Source organism: Temnothorax nylanderi, unplaced genomic scaffold (assembly GCF_030848795.1).
Source record: "Temnothorax nylanderi isolate EJ_2023f unplaced genomic scaffold, tnyl_v1.0 TNYL_tig0007_pilon, whole genome shotgun sequence".
Classification (NCBI taxonomy): Eukaryota; Metazoa; Arthropoda; class Insecta; order Hymenoptera; family Formicidae; genus Temnothorax; species Temnothorax nylanderi.
This window is the reverse complement of record NW_027249069.1, coordinates 71,837-85,559: the sequence shown is the minus strand read 5'-3', so window position 1 is coordinate 85,559 and position 13,723 is coordinate 71,837. Positions and strand designations below refer to the sequence as shown.

The 13,723-nt window shown below is 38.0% G+C and overlaps 1 protein-coding gene and 1 long non-coding RNA gene across 2 annotated transcripts in view; one reads left to right on the top strand and one right to left on the bottom strand.

Annotated features, from left to right (window-relative positions):
* The window catches only part of LOC139780216 (uncharacterized), a 159,513-nt gene that overhangs the window by 74,956 nt on the left and 70,834 nt on the right, over window positions 1-13,723 (bottom strand). The gene's annotated exons all lie outside the window — the stretch shown is intronic.
* The window catches only part of LOC139780087 (uncharacterized), a 31,247-nt gene continuing 22,440 nt past the window's right edge, over window positions 4,917-13,723 (top strand). The window contains exon 1 of the mRNA XM_071718597.1: window positions 4,917-6,499. Within this exon, the coding sequence (XP_071574698.1) occupies window positions 5,551-6,499 (949 nt within the window). The 5' untranslated portion in view covers window positions 4,917-5,550. The remainder of the gene's footprint in view (window positions 6,500-13,723) is intronic.

Genomic DNA, 13,723 nt, shown 5'->3' with positions numbered 1-13,723 from the left:
GTGAGAAAAACGAAGAAAACACGAAAAGACCAGTCAGAAAGCTAGGCGGGCAATATCCGCCTTCTCAAACCCTTTCGTACCATTGGCCGTGACCACGCAATAAATCGAGCCATTCAGCTTAATGATTAATTAAATATAATGACTGCACCCCTCATCCCCTTCCGTCCCCGCCCCCGGTTATGACTGATGAACCGGCTAAGACAATATCTGTCTTGTGAGCCTTACACCGAATGCAGACATAGATGCATGACCACGCTCGGAACATTGTGATCACATGAGAAACCATATGTATGTATGTGTCACACCGGATTATGCGTCGTTAGTTTTGTTGAGGTGTAATAAAGCGATCAGTTTGTGCGAACTGAAAATCGAGAGAAATATTGTGGAACTTGGATAGCCCGCAAGTAGTAGATCACGCCATAATGTTATTTTATTTTCAATAATAATTTTATTATTTACATAATAAAATTATTTAATAAAATTAAAAATTATTTTAATAAAATTATTATAATTTTATTCTTATTTAAAAATACATTTGCATGAATAATGCAAATAAATATTTTTAACGTACAGGGTACAAATATACACATAGTATACGCAAATTTAATTGCGTGTAATAAATTCTAATTGCGCAAGCTAATATACAAAATAGCAAGACAATGGGACCGCTGTAAGCGCTTTTAAAATTCTTGTAAGACCGTATATGTATTGCACAAGAAAAGATGCACCTTCGGAGCACCCGGTGAGTTTATAAACTCGCTCACGCGTTATATACGCATAGATTTGTCTTCGCTCGATGTCTCGCGCTGTTAGTAAGCAACAGAAGGTGGATGGAAAGCATCATTCAGTCCATGCCTCCTAAGTACACGAAAGAGCCGCGAGTCCACCTTTATGGTAGTTATTAATATCAAATAGTCAGCCACCGTGCCCATTACGGGCATAATGGGACACCATTTTTTGCCGCGACAATGAGGCACCCCGTTAAAATGCTCGATGTATTTGCATTATTTATGCGGATGATTAAGCTACGTTAATATATTCAACGGCACGACGTAGAACAGAATGATGTTAGACAAAGATCACGTATAAGTAGCACGCATGTATATACCGAAATGTGGGAGACTCGTTCCCACAGATTAGATCCGCATATGTACACGCCAATATAAAGCAAAATTGAACTCTAGTCTGAAGTTGAAACTGCTCATCATTTTTCCTTTTCTGTGAGAGAGCATAAATCATCTCAGTTGTGTTGCCGAAGTTGCCATAGCGCTTTGAAGGATATGCATATGTTCTACTTCCTTATTTGATTAATTATTATTCCACGCGAGGTAAAATATCGTTAATCATCCGTTCGACGCTTTTCTTATTTACCAAAGTTGTAAAGGAGATATTTAAATAAAAATGAAAACTCAGCTTTTACTTCGTCTTGGATTGATTTTCATATTGATAAGATTAAATATGTCCCATCAGTTTTATATAAATAGCATAAGTTAAAGAAAAGATTAGAGAATTTAAATGTTTTAATATCAATAAAAGTAATGTGATTTAATTAGATACAAGTGAATACTGCTCCCAAATTAGTTTAAGAGAATATAAAACAATTGTTATGTAGGTATACTTCCGAATAACATTTAAATTATTCCCATTAAGAACGCGAATAGCGTGTAAACTCATGATACAAACATTTAGTTCCACAAATACAGATATATGTAGCTTGTTAGATGATGCAATCAGTTTTCAAGTTTACTTTCAGATATCTTCATATCTATCGGATTACAACTATTTACTAGTAAGTAGATAAGACTCGATCAATCATCATATTTGCAAGTAATCTATCAACATAGAGATAAGATATACAATTAAATTAGAATAAACTGCCATTTACGGTCCGAGCTTGGATCTTAGTAGCCTAGTACTATTTCTGTGTGTGTGTGTGTGTATATATATACATATTTTTCAACTTGGTAAACTGTGGTAACTGTGCGCCGATTCTTTGTTGGACTTAAAACATAGCTCACTAACAATAAGTTGAAAAATATGTGTATATATACACACAGAATTAGTACTAGGCTACTAAGATCCAAGCTCGTATTGTAAACGGCAGTTTATTTTAATTTGATTGTATATCTCAATGATCTTATTTCTATTAATAATTATAGATAAGATATTTCATACATATAGTGCGAGTACACGTAGTCAATTCTCCATTTCTTCAGGAATAACAAAACGTTGTAATCTATTGTATGCCACTATTTGTTATCGTCTCCGAAATTCGTACCTGTTCTGGGAAAACTTTTGAAATTTATATTCTATACCTAACAAAAGAATTTGTATTCTACACACATTTGTATTCTACAACCGAACAATGTTGAATATTTTGCGAGAATTGATTAATGCGTTTGCAAAATTAAAATACTGAATCGGCATGTTTCATATAATTTTTCCGTTAAAGTCTACCGAAGTTTACCTGCGGTGTACAAAAAAGAATTGGAGATAAAGTAATTTTCTGACAGAATGCCTGACAGGATGAAAAATCATTCCATACAAAAGAAGAAACTTGCCAAAAAGCATTCATTCTCTACCGTTACTGCGCATTTTTTCAATGTACATACAAAAATGTTCATACATTACATTCATACATACAAACATATTCAATTATTTTATACGCCTTTTCTCTCATATTTTTTTTAATTTATAAAAAATTAGTAATGTATCTCTATTTCTGAAAAATAAGTTAATAAATTCTGATTGCTGGTTTTTACATTAAAAGATTTTTCTATCCACAACAGTAAAAATTAAGCGAATTTTCTTTTTCTAAATAAAGATCTTTATAGCTGAAAATTATCATGTTCACTATGTTGGACATCAATATTGTAGAACTTTTTTCAGTAGGATTAATAATATAGGTATATTTAAAATATAATAAATATAAAAAAATCTTTTTTAAGATTACTCATTCTTTTTTTCGGAAATTATTCACTAATTCTGTTTCATGCAAACACCTAAAACAAAAAGATTATACTTTGATTTTAGGATTTTATTTTGTCTTTACTTAACATTGCTGACTAATCACCAGCGAAAAGGACTGGACAGTGACAATTTAATACATAATTTTCCTAATTCGTGATTAGATACTAAATTGAATCTAATTAGATACTAATTAAATTTCTGTCAGGAATCTTATGTCTTTCTCACTCGTTTTCTTACGCGTTTATATCGAACATTTGCATTCGGTTAGATTTGAAATCCGCCATATCCGAGAAACATAAAAATGTTCGACGGTACGATAATTACTGCAAGAGCAAGTTTTCATCGTAATTACCGGTTAGGCGAAAAGGAGAATAAAAAAAGGAAGGTGATGATGGATGACATCGCTGATAACAGTTCGACGATTAATAATTACGTGTGCGCACGCGAGAGTAAAATCACATTTATTTAGAGCCAACAATATGGCGAATAAAGGGAGAACGAATGAGTGCTGTTTCTATTTATGTGAACCTTCTTTAACAGCAAAATGTAAAACAGATGTAAAAAAAATAGAGAATGGATTTGCCTGGAGCTGCAGCTTTATGAATGCAGAAATATAAATGAATTTGTTTCTGTTTTTTCTCATTACCCCTACATATGTGCATATATACATATGTGTTTCAAAATTACTTTTGTTTCTTAAAATAACTAGTTTGTTAAAATTATGTTTTTTTTTTTAATTACTCCAGACGGACACTGATCGTTTTTCCCCCCTGTACCCTTCATATGCATACATACATATATGTTTGTGAAATGAATATTAGTCAAATAACGTATTTGGAAAAACTGCACGTACATACACTGCAAATCCAAGTGTGTTAGGTATTTAGCTAAAACTCTTCTTACACATTTCTTGCCATTTAAAATCACGTCATTTAACACGATTGAATGCACTAACTTTTAATTTAATGCGGTTAAACATGTTAAATGACGTAACTTAAAACGCCCAAAAATGTAAGAAAAACTTCAGTCAAATGTGTCATTTTTAGACGTTTATGCATGTAAAATTAACACACTTGGATTTGCAGTGTAGCAGCATAACGAAGAAGTGTAAATTATAAATAGAAAATTATTTTAAATTCTAATGAATTTCGTTTAAAATAAACTTAATACCTATATCCAAAGTGTTTATTCAATATAGCTTTTACCGTGAATCATTATTATTGCAAGTATGGCCGTCGTCTTATCTTAATGAGATTTCGTTCGCTCGTATAAGTGGCGTCTGTTCTCAGGCCTCGATTGTTCTTGATTATCACATATCTATCATCAACTATCGTACGATAAAAAGTGAAACCTAACGTTTTAAGAGTTAAATAGACGAAAAAGGGTTCGAAAACAGGCGCATAAAATCTCTGCATAGTTATACGTTCCAAATGACATTTACGTATCAAAAGACTGGAGGGTACTTCTTCGCGCGCGTATACGACGTGCATAAAATCGCGAAACGTCGCTGCGCGCCGTTTTCGAATAACAGGGCGTGAACCGCATGCGGAGTCTCGACATGCGCCTTGGTAGATGCGACGCCTATCTGCCCGTGGTAAATTAACGGGTACCTCCCCGTTCGGCAGCCTCCAATGACTGGTGATGCCGTCGGCGCCAATGGTACACTGGTAACCGCCAGGATACGTTCACCAGTGGTAGGGACCACGGTTTACATTCGCGCCGTCAGAACGATTCGGAAGGGGTAGAAGGCGGTCTTAACCACAGTGGGGCGGCGAAACACCAGGTTGGACAGTGTACCCGGGATCAAGCTGCGGCAAAACGAGGAGGTAACGAGAAACGCGCGCGACTCGTAGAGAAAGAAGGGGAATCTACCGGACTCCGAAATCGGACGCACGTCGCCTCGGTGGGAGTCCTTTACTTTCAGTCCCGCTGTGAACGCAGCGAGGAGCGCAACGTGTGTTTTACCCTTACCGCACCCGGGACGCCGTGTACTGTCATCGCCGCGTTGTTGTTATCGTCGCCACGTTCGTCACTGATAAAGATATTGTGTTTACTTCACGAAAACCGAGGATGTGTAACACGGTCGCGCGCAAGTGACGGAAAACAAATAATCAATCGAATACTGGGCATTCCAAGAGTCATCTAAAAGTGTTGCAATTTGCACGTGACGAATATATCTTCAAGCGGGGTTTATGATGTTGTACGTGAAACGTGAGATTGCTCGCTAGTTGGGACAGAATGGGACTTGTGTTGACATGGAAGTATGAATATTACGAGATATGGATTTCACGAAAGCTTAGAACAGGCAGCTTAGTAAGACCAGTGATTCTAGAATGAAGTGTACTGTGGCCTGTATGCTTTCTGTGTCGAGTACTCAATTCTGCGCTATTCAATTATAGGTTTCAAAGATATCCCGATCTATAATAATACTTGAGATAGGGAATCAAGTCCAACGACGTCAAAAATGTATCAAACATCCCCCTTGTCTGATAAGCGCCTCGCTGCGACCTGAATCACGTCGTCGTGGACAAAGTTTTTTGGTGCTGTTTCTGAAGAATCAACGTTACGCCAATCGCGATAATGAGTTTTCTAGAGGGCATGCCATCCCACCCGCATCATATCGTCAATCTGGGCATCAAGCTGTCACCCGGAAGTGCCGGGGCAACCGGTGGATTAACAGATCCCGGTGCGAACATTCAGTCACCTCCAGGGGCCGAGGCACCGTCCCAGCAACACCACCATTTCCATCCTCAAGGTTACCCGCCGCATCATCCTCACACAGCTCCCCACATGGCTCCTCACATGGGCCATCACATGGGTCACCATCCTGGTTATACCCGCGAATTTATCATTCGACGGGAACACGAGATAGCAACGGCAAGTCCTACCACCCCCGAAAGCGGTGGACTGGGCCTGTTTACGCCGCTGCATCACGACGGTACGGCCGCGACGATGCAACAGTTTCCACATCATCCCAGTCAGCACCCACTGGCCGCCACACACTATCCTGGGCACTATCCTCAGGACACCAGGCCGCTACCTTCTCATCACCAATACATCGGCTCGCCGCACATGACGCCGACCGCAATCCACCACCAGCAACACCCAGCCATGAACCATCCGAATCATCACAGCGCCTTCCTCAGATTCATGAGGCCTAACGGCGTCGGCGGCGGCCACGCAGGCACCATCGTCAGCGGCAGCCGACGCGAGATCACCTGCATGTGGATAGACCAAGACCCGGGGTTACCGGAAAGTGGAAGAAAATTCTGCGGCAAGATTTTCACTACCCTTCCAGACATCGTGTCGCACCTGACAGTGGACCACGTGGGCGGACCTGAGTGCACAACGCACGCGTGCTTCTGGCAGGGTTGCGCGCGTAACGGTAAGGCCTTCAAGGCCAAGTACAAACTCGTGAATCACATACGAGTGCACACCGGGGAGAAACCGTTCTCGTGTCCATTTCAAAATTGCGGCAAAGTCTTCGCCAGGTCGGAGAATCTCAAAATACACAAGAGAACGCACACTGGTGGGTACTGTCATTATTTATTACTTCTTTCACCTCTCGCTTAAACTACTCTCTCTTTTCTCAGCAAACTTTATTGATATCGTTAACTCGGTTTTATCACGGCGCATATGACGACTTTCGTACAGTAAAAACTGATTGACGTCAGCGACGTTGAAAAATCTAATTAGACTCACAGATTTTATCTACGCGAGACGCGTAGACAAAAAAACGCGGCATAAAATAGTTTTCGTTTTCGTTCTCTCGGGATTCCGACCCTGAGAATTTTTCGGATCCCTTCAACGTGACGCGTTCACGATCTAGATGCCCGGGTTACTCTCACAGATTTGAATCGGAATCTCGAATGACCTTTCCACGAACCGATTCATCTCGGTGTCTGGAAAGTATTAGCAACGTTTTCGAGATCTGCCGCAAACCTTCAAATCGCATAAATTATCCACATAAGCTAGCTACTTCTTCGTGGCGTGAGTCACTCTCGAATCTCGCCGGAACTCGACTGAGCGTGAGAATGATTAATACGGGAACCGACCGTTTACTACGTCGCGAAGATTACGCGGACAAAGAGAGATTTTTACGCGGAGATTTTCTGTGCCATTAGCTTAGTTTCGATTTCAACCAAGCGAGATCGCCAAGCTTACCGTTAGAATCGCATAAATAATCGGGCAGTTACTATATCGCTGTGTCTCTCTACTCTTTATCCCGTGGTTTTCTTATTTCTTTTCCATTCGCTTGTCTCATCCACGAGACGCCCCCGGCGCCTTGAGCCGTTTCAATATAATCAACCGGCTGTTTACGATGACAAGAATTTTTCGGGGCGCAATTAAGAAATTACCGGGCCATATATCGTGTCGTTTTATGCCTACGGCGCGCTGGACATTGTATTTACATATTTATTCGTCAGGCGAGCGTCCCATTGGCCGAAGCGACGGCTAAATGCTAGGCGTTAGCCGTGTCGTTGCTGAGCTGCTGCTCTCTCTTTCTCTCTTTCTCTATTAGCGGATTCCTTTCCAAAGTTATTAATTCCATCGTGTAGTTTGTTTACCACGAGTTTGCCTATGTCTTTCTTTTATTATAATTATTTTACAGTAACCCGAGTAGAAAATATACCAGACATAGCCGGTTGCTGACCACTCACTGGCCATATTCTTATTTATTTTTTACTCGGGAAGTTATATTGTCATACGGCAGGATATTAAAGTGAGTAAAATAAATAAAGTGAATAAAACTACAATAGTTTATGTTATATTATTACCCACTTAAAGAACAAATCGAAAAGATATAAAATTATGTCGTCTTCGTTAAGCAACAGCTGATAAAATATTTCATTAAAACTAATAATTCAATAGTAATCTTTCTTTGTTATTACTTGTTTATCGAAAATGTAGAAATAAATTAAATTACAATATAAACTTCTCAAGATGATTAAAATTCAATTCGCTGTTAAAAATTTACAATTATTAATTTGAAAGTGCCACTGCATGAAAAAATCTAAAATGACCTATAATAAAATATGAAATCATATCTGTTCAAAAATTAAGTGTAAACAAGTCTAGTGATTACAAGCTCACAAACCAAAGTAATAATTACACGTTATTCTGTTTAATATTCTAATTGCATGTTACTTATCTATCTTTTATGCAAATAAAATAAGATATAAATTCATAAATTAAATTCTCACAGATATCTGAACAAATACACTCTAAGAAATAAGTGTTTGATTATAAGTTGTTTTTCCTGTAGACTACTTTTCATCATTTATAAGTAACTGACTATCAATATCTGACTGAATATCAAACACATTTTTAGTCAGATATTGATAGTCAGTTACTTATAAATGATGAAAAGTAGTCTACAGGAAAAACAACTTATAATCAGTCATTTCTGTAGAAAAATGTTTGAAATTCAAACATGTCTTACTTTGGATTTTTTAGAGTGTAGTCTGTATCAAAAACCGCATAATTAAAAATATATTTTACCAATAATACAGTAATAATATAATAGTACTTTGTTGGTTCTTCTTGATGTAATAATTTAAGAATTACACATAAATCTTTAATATAATCTATCTTAACTTAATCCACAAACTTAATTAAAATTAAAGGAAAAAGACCACTGTAAATAAAATAAGTAAATAAAATATAATTATAAAATATATTACCAGTAATATCAACTCTTGACTAACTTAGAGAAATCTATCATCCCCATCGCGTAATCTAGAAATACGTGCGGTAACATGTCGGATATGTATATTATTTTGCGAGCACCCACCCGCTCTTAATGACTTTTAATAATGAAATCGCACAGGGGGTATGCGTCCGGAGACACATCAACAGCCGCAGGTGCCCGTATTTTCGTTCACACGATGCGAATTCGTGCGCTCATCGTCATATCCACCCCGTGCGCTGGGGGCAGTATATCACGTGTGATTAAATTTCGTTTTCATTTATAACAAACGCCACCCTTCCGACGCCATTGTGGAGTGTGAGCTCTCTCTCCCATGGCCTCCCCTCTCAACGGTACAGTTGACACTTTGGGACGCCCAGATCGACATTGTGCCACCCTCTGTCGCAGATTGGGATATATATTGTTATAACAACTATTGTCTTCTATCGAGCGCTTCAAGGGTTTAAGCCAGAGTAAACATTTCAAGTCTTTTTGTATTGTTTAAAAGTTTTTATCTTGGAAATAGTCTTGAAACTTTAGATCTAAAGTTTCAATATTTACGGAGTTATAAAGGAAGAACGAAATTAATCTGCGAGTAAATTTATATGTATGTACGTGCTTTATTATCTTATATATTTTATTATTTATATATTTTAAGTTTATATTTTTTTTATTATGTTTGAAAAAGATTACAAACCAATGGTTTTTGTTTTCAGTGCGTAGAACCATTCTACGCCGTACTTTTTAATCTGATTAATCTTCTAATCGCACGTTTTGATATAATAATGAGAAGAAATAAGTTGTTCGTTAATGTGAAATAAATTCTAAAAAAGATTATCGATGAATCAACAAACCAACAAAAAAAGGCCTTCATATAAAATTCAGAAATAATTAAACTGATATAAGTGTATCAATTCAAAGAAAATTGACTAACAAACCATCCTACATACGAAGGTTTTCTCAAAATAATAACAAAATTAATTCAAAATTATTTAAATGCACTTATTTGGAAAAATAACATAAAATAAAATTACATTGCTGCCAATTGCAATATGTATCACTGTATGTATTTTTATAGGTAGCAATAATTGCCTCTTATAATAATACAAGTTTTTTAAATAAAATTTGAACGATACTTGTCACAAGCATCACATGGAAGAGGACAAACGATATATAGATACTGCAAAACTTAGAATACTGAAAACATCAGCAGAGCAACGTTTTCAGCGAAAAAGAGTCAGACTGATCAAGGAGAAGAATGCATCAAATAACGAAACAACAGCTATATAAACTAGATATCAATGACTAACAAGAAGACAAAACTACGAAATTTTGCATTATATAGTTTTCAATACAAATTACAACCATGTTTCTCAAAATTATACTTTTCAGATTGATAATTGATAAATAAAATACTTTGCAATCAAATTTGATATACATATTTTTAATACCTTGTCTATCTAATCACGTAATAATTTAATTTAATTTTGAAAATATTCCATTTCGCTATTTCAATAAACTACATGTTTTCTCTACATAAATAACGATAAATATAAAGTAAAAAGAATATTCAAAAATATACAATTTGTTAAAACGCAACATTGGCACCCTGACGTAAATGTGTTTAAACTTTGTTCGAAACGATTAAAGGCGCCGAGGTGAATGAAAACTCATTTCTATTCGCATACACGGCAGCGACAATCCTCGCGACTCCCTCGTCGAAATAAATTAGCTTTTTCGAGAAACAATCCTCGATCCATGCACGGCTTCACACATTGTTTTCACACATTGCTCGTGAACGCGCGCGTATACACACATCATATACGCCTCTTTATTACGCCTCCTTTTTTCCCCTGCTCTTCTCGCTTCTTCTATTCGTCGAAATACGTAAATACGATTTGGCAGCACTATTCTGTCACTCAAGTGGTACCGTAAATATTTCTCTCTTGTGTATATTCCACATATATTCCGCTATTGTTTTGTTCAAACGAATTGAAATAAATTTAAATCGACAAACAAACACATAACTCGGAATTATCTGAGAAGTTATTGCTTGAAATTAAGATATGTAAATTATGATGTTTATACGCAATTTTGTACATACAATATATGCATTATATAAACAACATATATAAACAAAATTTCTTTTAAGAAATCGACTTCTGAGATTTTTCATGCTATCTCTCTATTTCTTTTTTTCATTTATTTAGTTATATCGCTAGCAAATAATTATATACATATTAATTATTATCAATAAAAAATGTTTATTACATATATAATGTAATAGATATTAAATACAAATAATTATATTCTTTTTCATTCATATTTGTTTCGACTATTGCATTAGTGGCATTAATTCATAACCGATCATATTTTTCTCGTAATTTTGTCTTTAATTATTTTCTCCAATGAGAGAACATATTTTAAACTCTAATACTCAACTTTAACTTATTCCCTATATAAACATTTTATTGTTGTATAACATATAATCGGTTTTTCATGTAGAGAATTATATTAATATATTATGATTATATTATCATAATGTTGTAATATCGTGCTTCAGCATAATAAGGATCTCAAGCGCAAATAGCCTAGTACGGGACTTGGTGACGTTGCGTTTAACGATGATCGATGGAACGCAGCATCCATTAGCATAGAAATGATTTCGAGTCGCGGCATCGGAACGCCAGTCTACCATAAACTGTACGACAATACGGCGAATTGAGGTATAGACTGAAAATATTGCCGTTTATTACGAATACTCGCGAAAAGACACATAAAAAAGTAAGCAACTGTGGTAACCGGTCGCAATCTGTTCGCCACGCGATTAGGAAATAAAGCGCGCGCTGTCGAAACGTTCTCTTCCCGATCTGTCCTATTAATCCGCAGATGCGACCTGATGGAACAGCGTCGGTCATTAGGCTAAATCGATATGCATTTTAAAGCAGCTTATAGTCCTCTTCGCCCCTTTCCTGCAGCGGAGAGGGCGGCGAACGGCCGGGCGGGGGGAGGGAGGGTGGAAAAAAAAGTGCGAAGAATAGTCTGTTATGCGTGAAACCGATCTCGCGTGTGCGTGGAACGGGCAGCAACGATTGGTCAGATCGACAATGGATCCCATGGCTTGTACGCCATTGGTCAGGATTTTCGGAGGGTTAGACAGCGGAGAATAGGGGGATGATACGGGATGAGTCGTCGAGGGGACGTGAGGAATAAGCGTTAAGTAGGGGGCGAACCACCGTGTCGAGAAAGGGCCATACGCGCAGGCGAGTAAATGGCTACTTATTCAAGCTGCGACGCGACTCGCCTGTGAAAGAAAGTACGCGAACCGGTTCTGCTAATCCCTTAATTGTCGCCGGTGATGATAAACAGAGCGACGACAAGCTCGCCGATTTTTCTGGAGTAAACTTTTCCAACATTTTGGCTTTTCTTAACACATTACAAGTGTGACGAGCCACGAGCGCTCTGTTAAAATATTTTTTTCAACAAAATTGATGTCTAATTAATTATTATCTCGATTCACGTAAGCATGGATGTACGATAAATTTGAGCGATGTCAAAATCATTAATTATTTGTTATCGAATGTTTATGAAAAAGTTAGGATTACCTCTATTTTATTCTGTACGTACGCACACGTGTATCTTGGTACGATGTACGATATCGCCGAGAAGCGCTACTATTTTGCCAGAAGTCGCCTCCTGAAATGGCTCCAGCGGAATTACCGATCCGGAGGAGTTACCGATGCTGTGAGTCGCCGCCAGTGTACAAGCAATTACTTTCAGGCGCGGAGAGGCCAAGGTACTCCATATTTTTGCGCCGTCGGGGCACGACGGAGAGGGTGTAAAGCCTGGAAGATGCGACGTTGGGAAAATAGAAGCTGGTGGCTCACCCGTGTCCGGCTCGCGGGACGTCGGCGAGGGGGTGCGTCTCTCGACGAAGACGGTGGAAGAACGGAAAGGAAGGGAGGACGATAAGACGAAAGAGAGAGGAACCGGATCGGATAGAGAGACCATGAGAAATTATGAGAAGAGAAGTACGGGGCCACACGAGGAGCGTTGCCCGAAGCGTGAGACGATATTTGCTCAAGTGGAAGGCCGCCGGCTGGAAATCGACAGCGATCGGCAGCGCCGATGTATACCGGGTGTATTTGTACGCGTGATAAAACCAACGATGGCTCAGAAGTTCTCGACAGACGATGAATTAGGTCCAGCGAATTCGTGGAACAGCGAAAAATTGTTGAGACAGACACACGTGTTACATAAGAACCACGTCCTGATACAATCAAATACGAATTTCCAGATAGCTCAAGTAAATAATATCAGAAATTAAAAATTGCCAACCCAATATTGTCTACGAAAATCGGAAAGGTGGTAAAATATATACCGAACTTTTTCTTATTGTAAATTTATAGGCGACAGCGGAAAGGTTAAAGAACTTAATGAAGAAAGGAAACATAAACTAAGAAAACTTGATGAACCTTAAGGGTTAGCTTAAGGGAATTTAATGACGGGTTAAGCGGTGCCAGTATATCACTGCGTCTGATTCTCTCTCTCTGGATTTACTACAAAACCGTCTGCTATAACTATACTGCAAAACCAAGTTTGGACATCTCCTTGCACATAGATCTCAGTTCTATTCTGTCTTGAGACGACAGCACTGAAAAAACTGATTATACAATGGATTAAGCGTAAATTTCGTTTTGATCTAAACGAAATGCTTATGAAACACCAACAAAGGCGTGAGTCGATTCATGGCGCAGTGCTGTGTGCGCGAAGTTAATAGACCGTAAACCTTTTTAGGTGAGATTTCGCGAAAGAAACCATTCGGAATTTATGCGTTTTGCGTAACAATACCAAGAGAGATACTTCTAGGAACGATGACAGCGGCATTGCACCGAGGTCAGACAGAGGAACGATGCGAGCGCGAGATTATCGTATCGACGACTTATCGGAATCTTTCTGTCGGGAAGATCGATCGGAACGAGCAGCCAGCGCACACCTCGATCGGATCGAGAAATTCGATTTGGAGATAACGCGCATCGTGAAATCGGACCGCAATCCTCCGGA